General features: G+C 35.5%; 2 protein-coding genes across 4 annotated transcripts in view; one reads left to right on the forward strand and one right to left on the reverse strand.

Moving 5' to 3' along the window:
* LOC144436183 (sperm flagellar protein 2-like) overlaps nt 1-8,753 on the reverse strand; it is a 37,374-nt gene extending 28,621 nt beyond the window's left edge. For all 3 annotated transcript variants that reach the window (XM_078124903.1, XM_078124902.1, XM_078124901.1), the window contains exons 1-13: nt 8,568-8,753; nt 7,951-8,053; nt 6,877-7,129; nt 6,175-6,392; nt 5,569-5,733; nt 5,241-5,325; nt 4,797-4,928; nt 4,019-4,207; nt 3,187-3,374; nt 2,845-2,920; nt 2,184-2,276; nt 1,082-1,198; nt 164-266 (exon numbers count right to left, since the gene is read on the reverse strand). In XM_078124903.1, the coding sequence (XP_077981029.1) occupies nt 164-266; nt 1,082-1,198; nt 2,184-2,276; nt 2,845-2,920; nt 3,187-3,374; nt 4,019-4,207; nt 4,797-4,928; nt 5,241-5,325; nt 5,569-5,733; nt 6,175-6,392; nt 6,877-7,129; nt 7,951-8,053; nt 8,568-8,625 (1,780 nt within the window). In that variant the 5' untranslated portion in view covers nt 8,626-8,753. The remainder of the gene's footprint in view (nt 1-163; nt 267-1,081; nt 1,199-2,183; nt 2,277-2,844; nt 2,921-3,186; nt 3,375-4,018; nt 4,208-4,796; nt 4,929-5,240; nt 5,326-5,568; nt 5,734-6,174; nt 6,393-6,876; nt 7,130-7,950; nt 8,054-8,567) is intronic.
* A 284-nt stretch (nt 8,754-9,037) lies between these two features.
* LOC144436458 (eukaryotic translation initiation factor 2D-like) lies at nt 9,038-22,249 on the forward strand. The gene is made up of 13 exons (XM_078125257.1): nt 9,038-9,156; nt 10,303-10,493; nt 11,549-11,632; nt 12,256-12,454; nt 13,027-13,358; nt 14,044-14,161; nt 16,657-16,806; nt 17,485-17,637; nt 18,360-18,440; nt 18,860-18,952; nt 20,248-20,380; nt 20,819-20,993; nt 22,105-22,249. The coding sequence occupies exons 1-13, from the start codon at nt 9,101-9,103 to the stop codon at nt 22,176-22,178; spliced, it is 1,839 nt and encodes a 612-aa protein (XP_077981383.1). The 5' UTR covers nt 9,038-9,100; the 3' UTR covers nt 22,179-22,249.
* The last annotated feature ends 186 nt before the right edge of the window (nt 22,250-22,435 follow it).

Here is a 22,435-nt window from a genome sequence, read left to right on the forward strand (position 1 = left end):
TGAAGTAAAATGTTATTGGAGGTATTGAAAATTATATAAATAAAAAAAACCACCAGAAGTTGGATGATCTCAGCAAACTAAAACCCTAGCTTTCAGCCTGTTCACAGAGCATCACCAGGTGTAAGAAAAACACTGAGAAAATCCAAGTACTATCTGTACTCACCTTGTAGTAGTCTTTGCAATGCTGTGGTTTTCCCGCTGAAAAGTTTTCCTAAAAAGCATGCCTTGATTGGAAACGGTGGAAACTCTGGAGTAGGGGGAGGTGGCTGTTGTAACATAAAATATGGCAAACGATAAAGTCGAAAATAAAATTGGACACTGTGGAGCTGGAAAGGTATCAATAAGGTGATGATGATAGTAATATAAAGTATAATAACAATATGGTGTAATAAGGTAATAAAAGAGATATAAAAGTGATAAAAATGTTAAATTTTGAAAAAAGAAGTTGAACCACTAAACAAGAACAAGGCTATTATCTCTAATATTGCCCACTGATATCAATTTTGTTGTGTTTGTTGGGTAGCTATAGCAGCGCTGTTATAAAGTTGCAAAGGTGCAAAACAACCAGCTAGAGTAATATGACAGAAATCCATGATAAGTTAGTGCAAGTGTGGCATGCTCTGGGTATTGTGTGGTTTTGGTTTTCTCTGTGGCCATATTTTCACATGAGTAGCAAGTGAAAGTGCAGCAGAAAACACCCAGAACAAGAGTGTGAATACCCCTGAGTGTGACACTGGCACTTACATCATGGCATGGAGTTCTGTTATCATTATATATGTTTATCTGAAACAGCAAATTTCCATGAAAATCATAATGTGTAATCATGTGATTTCACGCGAAAAGGAACGATCTCGCATCAATTACATACAGGTGTGCAGTATCATTTACATACAGGTGTGCAGTAATATTTTCAGTATTGCACTGCAGTGCAAATACCACTATCACAGCAAGTAATCTCTGGTACACATGTAATAATACTACATAGTAGTAGTTTAGTAAAGTATAATGTGTTCCCTCAGGGCATCAAGAGTGGCACAAATGCTGCATCACTTTGAATCTAACACAAAAAAGTCCAACTTACTGTAGGGGGATGTACAATATCAAACAATCTCTTGATGATATGTCCAAGAATAGCGTTATTCTTAGGAGGACCTTTGACCTCTCCTTCTTCAGGTGGTTGCCATTCCCCTACCATATTCTATTGGAATAAGATAATACATTCATAATACAACATTAATCAAAATCTTAGCATAAAGTAATAATAATAATAATAATAATCTTTATTCGTCCAAATAAATTCGGAAATTTGTTGAATGGTCGCCTCAAGAGCAGTGCCCTCGTGCCCTAGTGTTGAAGAAGCAGGGGGAAACCGCCATGTCCGCGGAAAACCTTCGTTGTTCGGCAGGGTCAAACTGAGCATCACTCTTCTTACATACAGACCTGGTTAAATTTTAAATCAAACCCAGCCGACACCAGGCGGGTTCGAACCCAGACTGCAGAGGTAAGAGGCGTACGAGCTAACCGCTCGGCCACCGACAACTACTGGTAACATGTGGAGACCTCAGCATAGTTTGCCATTTTACAACTTCTAACAACTAGAATGTTTTACTTTTCAAATTTTGGAAAATTTGGGATTCGTTTTTCGATTTTTTTTTTGTTCTGTTAGTACAAATTTTCATTTACTGTTATGGACACAGAATCCATGAACAATAATTCTCATTTTCATAAACAAGTCTTTTTATCTTAATAATTTGTTGTAATGTTGAAATATTGGTAAGCTTGTTACAATAGTATTCATTGTGTACTATCAATCAATCAATCAATCAATTAATTAAAAGAATTTGCATAGCACCAAAATCTAATACGGCATAATGTTCTATGGCGCTGAACAGAAACAATAGTAGATAAATATAAAAAGTTGGAGAAAACTCTTGCAAACAGATGTGTCTTGATGTCCTTCTTATCGACATTTATCGACAGTTGATGAAGAACGAAGTTCATGCGGTATACTGTTCCATAAGACTAGCGGTACTTGCAAGAACATACGCTCACCGTATGACTTTGTATTACAACAGGGTACATGAAGTAGACTTCTATTTTACTATAAGTAAAAAGACTACGTTCATTTTTAATAAATCTGAATTCTCCTTAAGTTACTGGTATCATCTTATCATCAGACTTACTTTGTATTCAAGGAAATCTCCTTCATCTAAAAGAAGTTGTCTGTCTTCTTCTAAAGTTTTCTCCTCCTCCGTTTCTTCTGGCATGGGTTCCTCCTGTCAAAGTAGAAATTTACAAAAAAAAATGAAAATGTAAACAGGACATCACATAAATAATCAATGAATATAAATGTTAATTATTCAAAAAACAGTATAAATATCCAAAATGACTAAGTTTTTGGTTTTTTTAAAGTTTTTTTATGTTTAATAAGATATTGTTTTTTTAGACAGTAATATACCCTATCATTGATACAGTCAGCTGGTAGTAGACAATGTCAGTTCACCTTTAACATTGTCATGTAATTAATGGATTGTATATAGCACAGTATAAAGGGCTGCTGTGCCATTATAGGTCCATGCCAGTGGTAAAATTCATAAAACACTGTAAGCACAGTGTGGGAAACTAGATGAAAAGTTACATTAGTACAATCAGCAGTTTTTTTTCAATTTTTTTTTCAAAAAGCTTCAAGGAATCCCTATAACTCAACTGTCTGGAATTTTTCATCAGAAAACCTCTAAAACTTATTTGAACAAACTCAGGAATGAGCTTTGATTGAGGTAACAACTTTAATTAAGAACCTCTATAGATGTACGACTTTGATTTGTAAAAAGTAGACGTTCTCACCTCTGGTTCTTCATAAATTGGTTTGCCTTCAGTAAACAATAATGTCCATTCTCTCATCAATTTGGGAGGAAGATTTCTGTCAAAATAGAGAAAAATGGTTATACCAGCAATTCTTGACAAAAAATCACCGAAATTTCACAAAGCACAAATGAATTAATTCATAGTAATAATTCATCTAAAATGTACATCACAGAAAACAGAGTGATATTTAAAAAATAGAGAGTGTATAATCAAATAAACAGTGCTGGCTTGACTTCAGAAAATAAACATTGATTAAAGTGTTGAAAATGTCATAAGATTCTTTTGGTTACTGTAGGTGGATTTTAGGTTTTGAACACTCACTTATCTGTCAGGTCTCTGTATTCACCAACTTTACAGGAGAAATCCACAATATGAAGTAATATGTCCATGCATGTATCATAATGTTTCTTATACTTGGCTTCAGCTCTCTCTGCAGCAATTTTATCATGTAATTCCTTGTCTTTCCGTGTTTGTTCTGCATATTCCACTTTAGCTAGTCTGGCCATTTCCTGTACAAAGTAGATGAAGATTACAAGGTAAGTCAATATTATGAAATAAAATAAGATGCTGAGTTTTAGAATTGGAAGAAGAATCCAAGTAGTTCAAGTTGATCACATAAAATGTGAAATAAATGTTTTATTACCAAGAAAAAGACATTATGAAATGTACACATGACTGAAATGGGTATGTTTTATATATACACATGATTGAAATTAGCATGTCTGAAATGTAAACATGACTACAATGGACATCTCTGAAATGTACACACAGTTGAAATGAACATGTCTAATATGTACACATGGTTGCATGGGTATGCCTGAAAAATACACATGGTTGAAATGAGCATCTCTGAAATGTACACATGATTGCATGGGTATGTCTGAAATGTACACATGACTGCAATAAGCATGTCAGAAATGCATCCTGAAATGTACACATGATTGCATGGGTATGTCTGAAATGTACACATGATTGCAATGAGCATGTCTTTTAAAATGTACACATGATTGCATGGGTATGTCTGAAATGTACATATGATTGCAATGAGCATGTCTTTTAAAATGTACACATGGTTGCGATAGGTTTGTCTGAAGTGCACAAATGATTGAAACCAACATGTCTGAAATGCACACATGGTTGAAATACTACTCACAGCTTCTCTGTTGAGAGAATCAATGAAATCTTTCATTCTTCTTTCCTCATATTGCTTCTCTCTGAATATTCTATTTTGTCTAATGATTTCTTTTTCATGTCTGGCCTGCAAGAGTTGAACAGCAATACGTCGTTCTTGCTGTGACTGTCTCATCAGTCGATTCACCAGCATTTCCTCACGTCTTGCATCCTGAAATAGTTTTCAAGACAAAATCAATGTTAAACAAACAACCAAACATGTATACAGTTCTAGTGAACACATAGAAGGATGGAGGGGAAAATATATCTATGATTTTGAGAAGGAAATTATTGAAAAGTCTATGCCAACTCTCTCAGCATTTGCTGATCACAAAGTAATGTGTAGGGGCACTAGAGGAATCTTTGTTGATACAAAGAATCTATTGCTGATTTTGAATTACTATGATCTGGGCGTATGTATATAACAAAACCTCAAATGCTAGGAGTTTTGGTACAACCAGAGCTCTTTATCATCAACCACCAGGCAGTAGCTTAATCACTGATATGAACCATAGAAACTCTTATGTCTGTGATTTTCAGTGTGTGTTTACTGAGCTTTTAGTGGACTCTCCTTTATTGGAAAACTATTAATAAACGAACATAATTATTACTACAAAATTTACTTAGGGTACAGGTATGGACACATCAAGTTTCATACCAACAATACTTCCCCATTTCCTTATCTGTACACAGATGAAACAAACATCAAGTTACGGTGTTTTTTAAATGAAATATTGACATATATATACATAGCTTCTTACCTCTTGGGCTTCATGTGCCTTCAACTGATCTACTAACACTTTCCTTCTTCGTTTTTCCCTTTCTTCCCTGGCTACTGCATCTTCTTGGAGTCTCTTCTTTATCTTACCAATGTATTCATCATTTGAGGCAGGCTAGATAGTGGAAAAATATATGAGTATACATTACAATTTTCTCTGTCTTTAAAAGTTCATGAAAGTGTTGATGCTGCACTAGAATTCCTGATAAGCAAAAAGTTAAATGACAGCTGATGATTATTATCAATGACAGTATCCTAATAATTACCGCAACATTTGTGTCGGAAACTTACAAGAGGTCATTTGAAACTCCCCTGAAGCTCTCCCATACATACTGGGTTATACTATGGGGAGTGCATGTATGTGACAGCCAAGCCTCTACTGTCATACATGTAAAACTACAGTATAATTGCGATATCTATGTCTCACCTTGATAAGGTCAAGCTGTTCTGATTTAGGCCGGTCTCGTTCTGCTTCTTCCCGTATAAACTGTATGAGATCATCATCAAACTCCCTAGGTTTGAAATCAAGGCAAAATATTTATCAAATCAGCACTGAGTAAGATAGTGATAGTGGAAGGTGTCAGTCAGAACTACATTTTTCAAAATTCTTAAAAAATGAAGAACCACAAATGTAACATCCATCGTGGTACATCCAAATTCAAAAAGAGAATTCAATTTAAATGCTGTAAATTACATGAATGAAGGCAGATATTTTGAGTTGTAAATTTAGAAAGCTATTAATCAGTTTAACTTACATATCATCTCCACTGGGTGGTACAACACTCTTCAACTTCATCTCGAAATCTGAAATCTGTCGTTGAGTTTGTTCTGCCTCCTGTCGCTTCCTTAGTTCTTTTCTAAGACTTATAGCTCTCATTGTTCTGTTTGCTGGTGGCTTTGGAATATGAACAGTAGCAGCTCTGTGGAAACAAACACAAACATATTATATACAATGAGAATCTGAACAAGACCACAAGAAAATGGATGCATGAGAGACTATGGCTTTAATTAGACTGTAAGATATATTGTGCCACTCTGCCCTCACTGACCAGCTCCTAAAAAGGTGTTGACCAATAATGTGAGGACTCTTTGACATGGTGCACAAATACCTTACAGACTACATTGGTATGTTTTGCTAGACGTGTATTTTTCTATTGCAAGTGTATACCAGCTATTTAAAAAAATTACCTCTACAGTGTATGCCTAAAATAATAATTTAAAATCTTAGTTTAGAAGCCCAACCCAACTTATTGCTAAATACGTGATTTTAAGAAACACACAATTCTGTATATAATTTCATTGATTTGCTAACACATAACTGACATCTTGCCATAATAGCTTAGACTTCAAAAGACACTTACTGAAGTCTTGCCACCATTTCAGTTCTTTGTTGTCTTAGTTGTCTAGCTTTTTCTAATTCAATCTGACGTTGCTCCTGCTGCCACATGCGTAGATTTTCCTCAGCTTCATAACGTGTTTGGAATTCCACCTCGATATGCTGTTTCTTCTTTTCCCTGAATCTATCTACCAGGTGGTCTAGATCCAAGTCAGTTTGACGTGGTGTCATGTGCTTTAATCTCTGATGGTACAAAAAACAAGTAAGTAGTACAGGTTTTAGAGTAAGTTTATAATCTAGCATGATTAACAAGACAGGATATGAAATCTACATACTGTTTGGATCATCATCAATTCAATATTAGTGTATATATCCAGCTGGGTTTATTTATTGCTTTGTCATATATTTTAAAACTGGGTTCTAACTAGTCCTCAAACATCGGCCAACCCTAGAGGAGGCCGGTGAGGGCGAAACGTCACGACGTATCTTACAGTCTAGGTTCTAACCAGAGATGAGAAATCTGGTGATATAATGATTTGAAAGACTCATTATTATGGGTGTTCTTTCAACAAATAAAAGTTTTGTAAAGAAAACAAAGAATTGTATATAATATACAAGTAGGAAATGTGCACATTTTTATTTTGAGTGAAATTTTAAATTTGGCTTTGGTCACTGCCATTTCAAGTTCAATGTTAAGGCATTCACAATAACTAATTCTTACACATACCTCAATGTAGATGTCTCTCTCCATAGTTTCTAACTTGACTGGAGCAGATGGCCTCATGGTTTCTATGGCAACTCCAGTTAGGTTAGACTTCTTCTTGTTATTGAGAGAAATGAAGAGTTGGTACAGTATTCTTGTCGCCACACCTTGCTTCTCTGTCATGATATCCCTGGCAACATTGGTGTCAAAGGGAACCCCCAGTAGATGGAGGGTGGGTTCCAGGCGTGTGAAGTTATTGAGCCTGGAATCAGTTGTTCTGAAATCAAATCACGCACAAATTGGAAATTATTCATGTGCTCTATTATTTTGAAACCTCTAAATTAGGATCTAACTGTCTTTTGCTCACACATTATAGATTTTAAAATTGTTGTAGACCCATATGACGTTTGCAGCAACTCAAATATCATGGCAAATGTAAACAAAACATGAATATGACATTATACAATGTATCAAATTCAATGGTATAGGATGCTTTCATTGATTAGCAGTACTTGAACTAAAAGTGTATATAATTCAATTTAAAACTGACCATGCATTGTCTTATTGTATATTGGTGTCATTCATTCTCAGTGTGCCCTCTAAGCCAATTTGACACGCCACTGATGCACACAATTTCTAGTGACGCACCAAAATTTGTTCCCATATCTCTTACTATGTGATGACTCACAAGAAATGCCAGTTTTTATCATTTTAACCCAAGACAATTTCTGAGTCTTAGACAACAAAATTTGGCTATCATTAGAGGACACACTGTTCATTCTCAAGTGCTACAATTACATGCTTAAAAGAAACCTTTGAATCACCAAACTTTATTCCATGTTAAACACAACCTTTGCATACAACTGAGTCACTGAGTGTACTTGCATGATTTTCTTATATCACCTAGAACTGGGAATCATAGATTGTCTGTCTCAATTAAATTTTTTTATAAAAATAAATGTTGGTACAGTATTGAACATGATACAACATAGTCATTGGTTCAAGTCATAATCTATGGATGGAACTACTGGATAATAATCTGTCATTATCATAATACAGACATCAGCATTGAATTAATATTAAAATCGTGTCACTCACCTGCTTTTTGAGAATGCTTCAAAATCATCTTGAAGTTGATATTTTTGAAGAACTTCTCCGATGAGAAAACCAGTGGAAAAATCCCTGGCAAAACTATCCTGATCTGAAAAATTAATGTCATAGACAGAATCAATAGTAACGAATGTAACGTATGGTTCCCATGAAAATCAATTTTGCAACATACCAACATAAACGACTTTAGTGTTTGATTTATTTTGCAACCTTCTACTTCATGTTGTACTCTATTCAATTCAACTGACACAAGTGCAATTATATTTCTTTCAACAAAATGGAGGTATCTGTGCCGAATAATTCTCGATCCACTTCGTACCGCTCTATCAATACGTGATCATATCAATTATCATGTCGTTCGAGCTAAATCGCTGAACTCAAGATTTCAGGAGAAGTGGCCGATCTGAGTAGACGGGGATAACATGAGTCTTTTAAGCATGGATTGCTCAGTGTTGATATGGTCATGTATAATTGTGGTGACAATAAAGATAAATCGTTTAAAAAACGGCACGAAAATGCATGGTGTCTCTACATTTGGAGATTGCAGGGATGGTGTTCCACTGTTATTGATCGTTAATGCAACATAATGGCACTTAGAGACTTACCAACTATCTTCGAAAGCTGGACCTCATCATTGAGCCACCGACACAAAATGTCCGTCATTTTGTTAAATTATATCTCTTACCCAGTGGATGAAACTATTGTTAACATTGTATCATTCTCAAAACCGTTGGATTTTGCACAAATTTCCGCAAGTGGAATCGTATCGTTCCACATAAACAAAAATCCAATATGGCTGCATCAGCATGGCAACAAGCTCATGTGTTAAAACTTTCCTGATTGGCTGCTTTTACTGTGACTTTTCTAAGACCATTTCTGGTTGGTTGATGATTGAAACAATTATTTCGGCGAAAATCGACTTCATTATCGCAGTATACTTAAGCAGCATTTACCAGAGTAATATAATGAACATATTGAAATTACAAATGATAAAAGTATTCCGCCGCTATTCTCAAAAATTCAAAATATCGCAAACAGTGACATTCGGTCAAAGGTCAAAGGTAATGTCGTTCCACATGTTTCACAATCACATCCTCACACAGTGACAGACTGAACAAACCCAACAAAAAATTCCACAATGTTCCACAAACCATTCCGTGTTAAATCAAACACAGCCATAAAAGGATCCGATAGGTTTGTACAATTATTTTTATCTTTGTATTTTGTTATTTATCCTCGTCTCAGTGAAATTTATGGTAACAAAGTGATAAAGTGATAGAAAATGTACTCTCAGTCTCACTCAGTCAGTCACTGTTCAAGTCTCCAGTCTCACTTTTAGTGTTTATACTACTAGTGGCGCACAGATGTAAGAGTGTGTACCCTTGGTGTTTTCCCCATGTAACTTACATTTTGTAATGATTGCTTCGAAGGATTTGTCTGTTTTATTGCCCTGGCACCACTAGACTTCTGTCCCATCATAAATAAATGAAGAGAAATCATTTGATCTTACCAGGTCACCCAAGAGTTTGACCTCTGTGGTACATGGTATATTGATCATTAATGATTAAAGGGGTACAGTCTGTAACTTTATGAGTTTTGGTGGTTCCTGTACTTTTGTTTCATTATATTATTCCATTATGTTACAATTATTTTTCAGCAAGTGGTAGTGCAGTGCTGCTGGACAATTCAGATATGACCAAATATGGCATAATATGACATAATTAGTTGGTTACTAAAGATTCAAAGAACACCAGATTCTTAGTTGCCAAGCATCTGTGTATATATTCATTACAGAACTGGTCAATACCTTATAAGTTATAATGAATTTATAAGGTTTTTGCTTGTTCCCATCACGAGTTGCAGAAATTTTTTGAGTGACTGTGGCCCCTTTGTTGTCAACATACAAATACACAATATACATTCAAATGTATGTAGAATCATACTTTCTTTTGGATGTAAACGGTCCCCCAGCTGTATTCATGCAATTTCTGTGTTGTTTTTTGTAGGCTTTACGTTATGCATAAGATTTTATTGTGTATTCAATGTTTTTGCTAAGGTTGGGGGATCCTGGTACCAGAATGGGAGAATATAGTAAAACTGGAATAATTTCTAATACATTTTACCATAATTTTGGTGGGGAACCCCAGTAAAACGACAGGGGAACTCGGGTAGATTTTACATACTTACCACTCTTAACAAAAACATTGATATTTGAGGATGAAAGAAAGGAAACCACCAAAGACCGAAACATCACAGATTCTTAACCCTTATATTTTAACCTCATTGTACAAGCAGTAATTCTTCCTGTGTGTGACGAACTTCATTAAATCTCTATTGTAGGCGTAAAGTGAGGGCTGATATTGGCAATCAGTTTCCTGGTTTGTCTGACGATGACCTCCGACGTATCATCCCAAACAAGGAAGAGATGACAATCATGAAGCTGTATACCCATGCCGGAGACAATGTCATTGTTTATTGTCTCCACAAAAATCCTGTATTCTTTGAAGTGGAGAAAAAACTGTATCCAACAGGTTTGTCTTTACATTAACCCTGCTTCTGTAGCAGTGATTCTATGACCATAGGTTCTGACTTGTCTATCCTGCACAAAACATGACAGCAGTCAGAATTTAGTTGTGGAAGCATTGCCATACAAGCCAGGCTAGTCTATACATGTTGGAAATGTTGTTCAGTTCTTATATAATAATGTACACACTGATACATATGTATATGTACATGTATATGGATTGTTAGCACACTAAATATCAACAACTTCCTCATGGTATATTCCACAGTCTTGTCTTAACTCAATTTGTTGATATGTGTTGCCACATTCACAGTTATTGAAAATCTTTGCCTTGTATACAAAAAACGATTTCCTGGTTCCAAGATGCATTGCGTGAGACGATGTCGTATATGTTGTTACATTTCATCTTGTTTTATCTTCATTACATTTGAAGTAACATTTTCATTGTGAAATGATTGACCTCATTAATTGTGGGTGATTTGATAGCACAAAGACTAAATGTCATCAACGACAGAGATGGATTTTACTGATAAACCCAGGGTATAGTCAGGTGACAACCATCCCCCTGAGTAGCAGTGCAAACCCTGTCTGCGCATACAGAATACATGGTGTTATATGGGGAAATGCAGGAACCAGCAACAGGTCTATTATTTGCAATGACAGACAAAATAGCAGCGCAAGTATCCCTTAAAGGCCCACGATTCCGTCCCAGGTTCTCACATTAGTGTTGTCTTATCAGTGGAACTCTTGGAATTAAAAGTAATAATTCTTTCATTATGGACCAACTTTTTCTATACCTCTACCCGACAACTATTTTGCTCACCAAAATTTCAAACCTGACTGTCACTGGCCCTTGAAATATAATACTAATGAAATGTAACTAAACACTCACAAAAAGACATACCAGTGAATAAGCCAAACATTTACTGTTTTATGAACACTTTGTTTCTCGTTTCTCGGTGTTCAAAAGATCCAGAATTAAAGGTACTTTCTGTAGGACTCGTTCTACATCAGACTATCTCCACGTTTAGAAGTTTTATATAGAATGGTTTACCTTCACAGTGTACACAGTGTGGACGTACCAAAACCTGGTTCCTCTTTTTACAACATGGCCGCCAGTCTTCAATAATTTAGCAGGGGGAGCTGGTAAGTTGTGATGTATCTCATATTTATTTATTTCTATATTCCTTTGAATGTCACATGACTCTGTGTATGTCACCTAATTTCCCAGACTACTAGAAATGTTTTGTTTCTGACACCAGATATTGAGAGTTAATAGCTGTCCAGCTGGTCAACAGTTTGTTGATACATGAAATGTGCATTGTTAGTTTTAGTTCTGGACAAGACTGACACTGACAAATGCACATCTAACTGGAATGTGACGTGTAAAGTTTGTCATTACGTATGAATATAAGAACACTGAAATTGTATGTTCCATATATTATTGTCACAATGAGTGTCTGTGTACTCTGGGTTCATAGTTATGAATAAAAAAATTTTGGAAGACAAATCCGAAATTCTTGTCAGCATTAGCATGTGTATATTACACCAATGGTGATACCTACATGTCAGCAAAAAAATGAGATTCACTTTCCAAAACATTTTTGACTCTGAGGAGAACTTTTGAGTTTTTGTTAATGTCGTAGGAATTTAGTATCTCTGCCAATATCACACAATGTTACCGATACAATTTTATGAATAAAAAAATACGTCCTTAGCTATTTACTTTACTCAAAACAATCTCTTAATTCATGCATTCCTTTTTTCAGATTTAATGTTACCTGGTGTTGTTCCACCTGCTGAGGGTATTCCACAGGTAAAGAAAGGCAATGTATGTGCCATTAATTTGGCTGGTAACCAAGCTGCTGTTGCTATAGGAGCAGCTATTATGTCAACAAGTGATATGTTTGAAGCTGGGATGAGAGGAAAAGGTATCCGAGTTGTTCACACTTACCAAGATCAACTATGGTAAGTTTTAGGATAACATTAGAGGCTACTAAATTGTCATCTTTCAGGGGAAAAAACTGTCACGTCCTGTCTACAAATGCATCTGTTGCTCCCCTATACATATAAATAAAAAATGTCACTGTGCACAAATAGTATGATTACTTGTGTTAACCAAGTTTGATTACAAATTATTTCCTTCACGTACAATAACAAACTTTTTACATATTTTTTACTTTTTTGCACTTTGTTGAGTTACAAATATGGACTTAGTCTTTGTTGCTTCACATTGGGTTTTTTTTTCCCAAAAATATAGTAAAGTTGTATCATTAATCAAAAAATCCACAATAAATACCCGCTTCTCATGATCCATATTGCATTAACACGAGATACCTGGCCTTGCAACCAGCTTGATTGATTGAAACACTAAATTTCATCAAAAAGGAAAATATTGAACTATACCAGGAAGTAGTAAAGTGGAGAGAACCTCTTTAAAAAACTAGACTACACACATTCTTTATAGAAAGAATATCAATTATATTAACTGGTGTTTATGGTCCAAATCAGTGATTTCCTACTTAAATTATGGCTTGTAGGAACCTTGGAGAGAAAATAGCTCTTCCAATGATCCCCATGGAAACGCAAGAGACAAGGACTACTGAGAAGGAATCAGTGTCTGAAAGTAATGACAGTGCGCCTACAGTTGAAGACATGTCTGATGAACATAGGACACAAAGTGAAAATCTTGAGGAGATTGGGAGCAATGTCACAGAACTGACTGCTAATATGGCAGCTGTTGACATTGAAGACACACAGACAGAAACAGCGCAAGATGGTGAGGATAAGGGAGGAGAGGAAAGTGTTGAATGTGTAGGTGCAATAGGGGGAGTAGATGAAGAGACTGAAGATGATTCAAGAACTCCAACAGGTTAGATTATCAGTTTATAGTTTGTTCTGGTTTCTCCCAACTTGAAGGCTTTTGTGTCAGACAAGTACCCCATGTAGAAAGAGTTAGTACAAATCACCAACTAGTAGTTATCTGAAGATCTCCAAACACACAAAGTTAAGGTTACAACCAAAACACATTGTTTTCTAGCTCGTGAATCGTTTTTCGTAGTAGTTCTAAACTCAGAACACAAATAATTTTTCTAGTATATTTTGGGGAAATCACTCGGCCTTCTTCAGTTGCTATCATATACAGTTCAGGGATGTAGACTTGTCATATGACCTCAGGAGGGCGCTGTTCCTGAAAACACCAAGGATAAATCATGTGAGGATCATTACATGAAACATGAGTAGAAGAAGCCATTAAGATCAAACAGCAACACTTGTCACTGAATAATATAATGAGGACATGGAAATACTAGAAGTATACAATTGAAAAACTAAAGCTATCTGCAAAGATCAATCCATCATTTCTTTATGATAGTAAGACTCTGACTGGACTGTAAGGTATGTCGTATCGTGCCACCCTCATTGGTCTCTGACTCTTTCATAGATTATCTACTCATCACTTCAGATATCTTAACAGTTCAGCATACAGTACTCTTTAATTTCTTTGATGAGAATAATTCCTATGATACTAAATTTATGTCTCTGATTTTTATTTGCAGAGCAAATGGATGAATTGTTGTTCTCGTGTTTTTGTCATGCGTTGAAAAGCAACGTCAAGAAGACAGATTTACCTCTGCTAACTAGTAAATTCTTTAGATCACATATACTGGCTGTATGGTAAGATTATCAGAATTTTCACTCTAGTCATGTTCACACTAGGGTTTTTGTAGCAGTGTTAGGGTAGTGCAGGTGTTGAATAGTAGATGACAAATTTGTATTTTGCACTGCACTGGTACAACATGTACCTGTTGTCAAATAATTCATGATTCCTAAACATTGATGAAGATCTTACTATGTGACAGTGTGTGAATATTTCACATAGGTGTAAATGTCTTGTTTGTGTGAATTCACAGTCATATTTTGCTGCAATAACCACTTGCCTACACATAGAAAGCATGGAACTTCGCTGCTGATACACTGGCTTGACTTTTGTGAGTTGGATCCAACCACCAGTAAATGTTGGCACATACTTCTGCTACACTGATTCTTAACTTCTGTAAGAATGTGACCATAACTTTAGTAAATTTGGCCCTAGAGCAATTGATTTTTGATTTCTACAAATGTGAACCTAACTTTAGTAAACCTGACACTAGATCAAATCAGTAAACATGGTCAACATCATAGCTGCATTGGTCCAACTTTTGTGAAAGTGAACCAAACATCTGTATACTCTATAGCTAAACTGGTTCAACTTTTGTAAGTGTGAACACGGCTTCAGTACACTTAGCCAATACCATAGCTAAGGGGCGTCATCGAAATCAAAAGCATCGTAATTACGCGTCGCTACGAGTAAAGACTAGTAACTACTAGTAGCTACGATGTACTACGAGAAACGGGAGATAATGAGGTGTTCAGGTTCATGAATAACTGACAATAGATAATAAGTTTACATTTCTTTGTTTCCCTTAACGATGTCGTCTTTACGCGTAGATACACGTAATTTTTTTATCGCCAACACACAATAGATAGTGATTCTCACCTTCCATGTTTCCAATGATGACATCGTCTTCTATCGTAGTTGATCGTAGTTTGTCATAATTTTCGATCGTCAAAGAAAACCACGTACTCAGCCAGTAATGTGCTGATGAAACTAGTACTGCACATGTTTTTATGAGTGCAAGTTCATGGGCGATATTCATTAAAAAAACCCAATAAGATATGCACGAAATCAAAGTTTCAATATTCAGTACAAACTAACAGTACAACTTACAAGCTCACGCTTGGCGGCCATGGTAGGGCCAAGAAATGCTGTTGAATTTCCGGGTTGCGGAAGTGCAGTTTTGACTGTTATATCATCGAATAACGGGATTTGTTTTATATATTCTAAAACAACAACTAATTTTTTATGTTTCTCAGTACAGTAACATTCCTAAATGATGGGGTTGAGTTGAGAAATCGCAATGTTCGGCAACACGTGGCGTGATGCATGATGTCGGTAGATATATAAACATAGAGACGCAAGTGATGAACGTATTCAGTTATTCGTAGCCCGAAATTTCGTTATATAAATGACGTTTTTCCTCAAAATTTTGAAGAAACAAAACGTTTTTAGGTGACTTCTAAATCAATCAAATCAAACGATATATTAATGCGAGACAAGCTTTAGTTTTTAATTTGTTTTTGTGGACAATGTTCGATTTTCGACTGACGAATCCTGCGATTAGAATCTAACACGATCAATGCACCGTTCAGCAGCCAGACGAAAATGGTCGACATGTTTGTTGACCAGCCGAGAAGTGCATAAGGAACTTGTGAGGCAGTCCGAATAATAGATGTAAAATCCGACGTTTCGAATAAAAATTCTTCTTCAAGGTATTTTTAGGCAAGACATATTAGGTAAACATCTGAATATATCTGAAACACTTAGTTGACTTACTAGCCGACTGTACGAATGCCATAGAACTTAGAAGGCATCGAATGAATAACATTGAAAAAAGTAAGCGTGAACCTGATTTGCGCACAGGAAAGAAAATCTTTTTGTTTCGTTATTTTTTTCACGATGAAGACTACGCGTAAATGGTCGTAGTTTGGGCTCATGAATAACGAACAATAGGTGTTTACTTTTTATTGTCTACAACCTAAAGTACATGAATATGCGTTGAGACTTATGAATATTCACCGTAGTACATCGTAACTACTAGTAGTTACTAGTCTTTACTCGTAGCGACGCGTAATTACGATGCTTTTGATTTCGATGTCGTCCCTAACTGGTTCAACTTTTGTAAGTGTGAACACGGCTTCAGTAAACTTAGCCTATACCATAGCTAAACTGGTTCAACTTTTGTAAGTGTGAACACGGCTTCAGTAAACTTAGCCTATACCTTAGCTAAACTGGTTCAACTTTTGTAAGTGTGAACACAGCTTCAGTAAACTTAGCCTATACCATAGCTAAACTGGTTCAACTTTTGTAATTGTGAACACGGCTTCAGTAAACTTAGCTTACACCATAGCTAAACGGGTTCAACTTTGCAAGTGTGAACACGACTTCAGTAAGCTTGGACTGCACTAATGCTACACTAACTAAACTTTTGTTGGTATGAAATTAAGTATAAACGGTAAATTTGTCTTGTGATAACAAAAGTATTAAAACTTTTATAACTTTATCTTTCTAGCCCACCTGGTAAATACATTGATGTCAAGAAATCAAGTTATAAAAAATTGTCAAAATTTTTGGACGAAATGAAGAAAAAAGGTTTTATAGAAATGAAAGAACTACAAAAAGGTGTTGATAGTGTTACAGCAATACATAAAGAACATCCTGTGTAAGTATGAAAGTTTGTGTAGTCCATTGTATCATTACAGGAAACTACTCCTGAATGTGCATGCTACAGTCTTTATTAAAGAAATCTGGGACTGTTTTAACAAATAATCACTTTGTATGATAAGTTGAATTATAGGGCATTGCGTTCGACACCCTTCAGTGGTTGGCTAAGATCATGTCACATGGTATGAACAAGTTTGAGTAAATTTGCATACTGAAAGGGCAGTAATTGCTTACTGTTTGCCTGGCTTTCAGCCTCGGGGAAATAGTTGCAACATAACAGCCCTTAGTCATAGACATGTTATAGTCATAGACATGTTATAGTGCCCTCATTGTCAGGCAATAACTGTTAATTGTAGACTAAAAGATTCATCACAGTGGGTGTTCCTTTATTATCACTTGCTACAGATGACTGTCATGTGTGATAATGTATTGAGAATATCACAAATGTTCATCCACATGTCTCCCATGTGTTAGTCTAGAGGCTGTCCGTTGGGTTTGAATGTGAAGATGTCTTTACCCAAGATTACTCACAATACCTCGTTGACATCCATACTACCCATGTATCCAATGAGCATCTCTTTCATAATGACTATGAAGGCAGTTGTCAGACTTTTTCTTTGAATGAAGTCATTCCTGACTACTTTAATCAAGTTTCCTACAACAATTATTTTCACAGGATAAGATCTTTCACAATACCCGAATACAGTACTGAATCTGTTCCAGAGACTGAAACAGCGCCACCTAGTGGTGAATATCACCCACCAGAGATATTGGAATATTATAGCGTGAATGCGTTGACATTACCAGTGTTTCAATTTGCAGGATATAAGTAAGTATGGTTACCATGTTAAAAAAGGAGACAAAAAAGCAATGTTAAAAGCCATTGGTTGTTGTTTTGTTTTTTTAAAATTCAGACTGTGGTCAGAAGTATTGTTAATTCTATGTTGAATAAATTGGCCCCATATAAGGACAAGACAGAATTCATGGGAACAAAATTTATTTTAAAGAGACATGGGAATTGTAGGGGATTATTCTGCTGTTTATGTATGTAACTAGAAAAGCTGTACTAGCCAAGTGTTTATCACCCTTCCAAATAACCCCTCTGTCTGTTAACTTGCTCCTAACAACTTTACAACACATCAATAGCACTTCAGTATATTGTTTAAACAGTCCCTGAAATAAAAGTTAAAAAAGATGTTTGAGCGAAGGCTCATTGTCAATGTTTACATGGCTGGAGCAGCACTTGAAATGGATAAAAAAAACCTAGAATTGAATGATAAATGGGCAGAATAGAATGAACTTACTATGTGCACCTGCCAACTATGTGCTGACAAGCATGAAAGATAGTTTCATGTCATATGTTAGTTGTCTAAGTACCTTTGGCCTTCTCTGATAAGAGTAAAGCAATGTACTTTTGGATTTACTATGAAGGATGTCTGGAATGAATATTTTACATTGTAAATGATGAACATGTTTGTAGTTAACACAACACAATACAATACAATACAAATATGCGTACCTTTATATCATTGTGGTCTGCTTTCAATATAGGAAAGGAGCTTGGCTAAAACAGCAGGAAGTCAGAAGTATTATTACAGAATATATTAAGATAAATAACTTAGTAGATAAAAGGTAAGTATTACAAAAACATCCAAATATATGTCATATGAGTTATCATGATATTTCCTGTTTTCATATCAAATGTATTCCTGGACCATCTTTAAGCTAAAATTTATCTTAACATTGTTTAATTATCAAATTTTATCCGTAAAATTTATAACATGCCAGACTACTCCAGAACCATCGTACAGTACAGTTCAATGTGCCAATAAGAGTCAATCCACACAAAATGCTTTTTTTGAACATGCATGTCTTACAATGGTAAGTTTGGTCTTAAAAATGTTCAGATTTGATGATTGCCATATATCCAGTGGTAAAGAATTGTATAGTCTTGGCACACAGTCAACAAAAATGATATCAAGGAAACAAAAGTATATTGGGATTCTATTTGATAAAATTGTGATTTATTCAATTGATGTGGTTACTTGCAGTCAAGTGGCACTTGATCCTGTGTTAACCGATGCCCTGTTAAAGAAAGGAGAATACCATATATCACATTTGAAATGGGATGAGTTATTCCAAAGGTACGTGCTTTATCTTTTCTAAACTTCTTGACTCAGTCAGACCAGAATGTTTAGTTATTTCTGAGTTATCATTGTCACATTGTTATATAATCATAACAAGTTACTTTCCAAAGTTACATTTCCCCAAATTCTTTCAACAGGAAGTGTTTATTTTGCACTCACATGACATATTGCCTCTCATAAATACATGTACCACAAGTAGCTGCTCTGTGTGGTGTGTTTAACACAGGAAACGTGTCAGGGATGTTCAAAGATGGCTGCGTGTGAGCAAGTGGCCCCTCGTACAGGGCCCTCATACAGGGTTGACTGTACCACATCATCAGTAATGCCAGTATGTATAGAATAGTGTAGGTGAATACATCACTGGGACAACAAAGTTTCCCCACATTGCAGTTTATAGCTTTGTATATCCTGTGACAGCTTTTCATCTAGCCCATCAAATGAAATTCAAGATTCTTCTCTTCCAAAACCCTACCACACCTGACAGACCACCGCAACTCTAAAAAGACTAGAAAATTCAGTTTTCAAATGTTCTTACAACCACCAACAGACAAATCTGAACAAGCTGAACTTGTTCACATAGAAGGTAAAGAAAGGAACTGGAATTAAATAACACTTGGCACAGCATGTTGGTAGTACAGAGATGTGTATTACATTCCATCATTTAAATAGAACACTTTTAAAAAATTTTTACATAATAGCTCATTCAAAGAAAGGAATTTCAAGTTCCCCTACCTTTTCATCTACACATAAAGAGGCCATAAAACTGTTCTTATCTAACCATGAAATGTAATACACATCCTCTAGTTCCAACATGCTGTGTCAAGTGATATGTTGCCAGTTCCAAGATGCTTTGCATATCTCTCCATACAATGCCATTTATTGTGTACGCACTGAGGAGGATGGTTGTCACCTGACTGTACCCTGGGTTTACCCATAAAATCCTGTTCTGTCATCGATGGCGTTCAGTCTTTGTTCTATAAAATCACTCATAATTAAAGAGGTAAACATGTCTTTCCATCATTTCATGATGAAAATGTTATTTCAAATGTAATAAAGACAAAACAAGACTAAATGTAACAACGTAATCGACCTTCTCTCGCACAATGCATCTTGGAACCGGAAAATCGACTATTGTTTACTTTCTCTGTGTTCCATTTGTTCATGCTTACCTGTCACTAGTTGTAAAAGGAGTGTCATTTCACTGAAGCCTTTGTCATCTTAGATCAAAACTTCCTGCAGTGACCACTATTTTTTATTTCCATTGCATCTCTGTTCCAATCAATGAAATACAGGTGTTATAAAGCCATGGGTAACGGATACCATATCACATTTCCATTGCAACCAGCCATAAGAGATACCGGGGTAAAAAAGGGAAAGATACCAGCAATAAATATCACTGTAGAACAAAGGACTGGTAACAAGAAGGTAATGAATTTCTTGTCATTGTTACTCCTTATGTCTAACCTTTCTATGCAAGGCAGCTGTCCAACTTCAGAGTAGAATCAAATCTAGGCATGAAAACTGGTTGTTTGGTAGAGCTATAGAAAAAGTTAGTTCAGAACAAAAGAATGATCCTGTGTAATCCTTATTAAGATACCATTAATGCTATGACCCAGGAATGAAACATTAAAGCCTGACACCCTATATTTAGGGTGTAATTACATAGAGTAGACTGTAAGATACGTCATGACGTTCCGCCCTCTCCTCTCACAGGCCGATGTGTGAGGGCGCCCTGTCACAGTGTACCTTACAGACCATATATAGAGTTACTGTTACAGAAACCAAGTCATTAAGGCCTGACACCCTGAATTGACACTATATTTTATCAACCAGTTAACTGACAGTATATTTTATCACCCGTAGGTGACACTTGTTCAAAATCTTGAGACATTTGGGATTGAACCCAAGGCGTTTGGCCATAAAGTGCAAGTGAATGTTGCAGCAAGTACATCGCTAACTCCTGTAGCTGGTAAAACTAACAGCCAACAAGTACTTATACAGGGGAACCAGATTAACTATATTGCTCAACTTTTACTAGGTAAGGTCTTGATGAAAGATTTACTCTAGAAATTATTTGTTAGTAATTAGATGTTATTCCTCGATATTTGTCTTCATTCAGCCAAGGAAAATATGAATGAACTAGGGGGCCTTTGTCACTACGAGTCATTAGACTCGTAGTGACAACCCTTAGGTCACTAATATTTTCCGGCTGAATGAAGAAAAATATTAGAGAATAACATAATTATATAAGCGTCAGTAATATCAAAGAAAAATCTGGGAAAGTAATGGCAATTTTAAAAGTTTCGACTAATATTTCGAACACAGCAAAAGCAGTGACATAGACATGCGCTGTCGTGACATAGACATGTGTTGTCGTGATGTAGAATGACCAGAGTATAAACTTGGCTTGTGCATGGTATAATTAGATATTATTCTCTGATATTTTTCTTCATCCTTTGGAGGAAAACATGAGTGAGCTAAATCCTTATGTAACAAAACCTGTATGTCTTGAGTAATTTTCAGCTGAATGACGAAAAAAGAATTGGAGAATTATGTAATCATACCTGTGCAAGTTTACAATTCAAGAAAAATTTGGAGAAATCAGGTTTTGGTAAATCAAGATGTTGAAAAGAAATACATTGACATGACAAGCATATACATCAGGTATTTAATCAAGTGTAGTTTTGTAAGAATGACTATGTACGGTTCAAAGGTCATTTGCAAGTGGTTATGATGTAAAATATAAAATTCAAGTAATTTTGATGTCAAGGGTCAAATGTATGCAATTGTGATATCATGGGTGATAACACAAGTTATTATTTTGATGTCAAAGGTCAAATGCATTTAATTTTGATGTTAAAAGTAAAAAACAAGTTATTTTTTATGTCAAAGGTCAAATGCAGGTAATTGTGATGTCAAAGGTAAAGGACAAGTTATTTTTGATGTCAAAGGTCAAATGCAGGTAATTGTGATGTCAAAGGTAAAGGACAAGTTATTTTTGATGTCAAAGGTCAAATGCAGGTAATTGTGATGTCAAAGGTATTAAAAGCACAAGTTGTTTTTGATGTCAAAGGTCAAATACATGTAATTTTGATGTCAAAGGTCAGAAACCTGCATATTCATTATGTATTTTATTTTCTTGTCAACAGATGAATTTCAAATTCCAAGGAAATACATCCAAGGATTAGAAAAAGCACCCAAGTCAGGAAAGAAGAAGAGATGATATTGTCAAGATTTTTTAAATTGTTAAATCCGAATGTAGATTTAAATTATGAAATATTAAATATTTCTAATGCTCCATATGTACTTGTGTGTTGAGTGACTTTTACACAGTAGGACCATCTTTGAATTTGATGGGGATGTTGTGCTGTGTTTTTTGTTTGATTGGGAATAATCACACCATAGATGTGTATATTTTGCATCGTCGTAAACCACAGCCTCTTTTACAGCACCGTCCAAGACACATCACCAGATATTTTG

Source organism: Glandiceps talaboti, chromosome 6, assembly GCF_964340395.1.
Source record: "Glandiceps talaboti chromosome 6, keGlaTala1.1, whole genome shotgun sequence".
In the NCBI taxonomy this organism is placed as follows: Eukaryota; Metazoa; Hemichordata; class Enteropneusta; family Spengelidae; genus Glandiceps; species Glandiceps talaboti.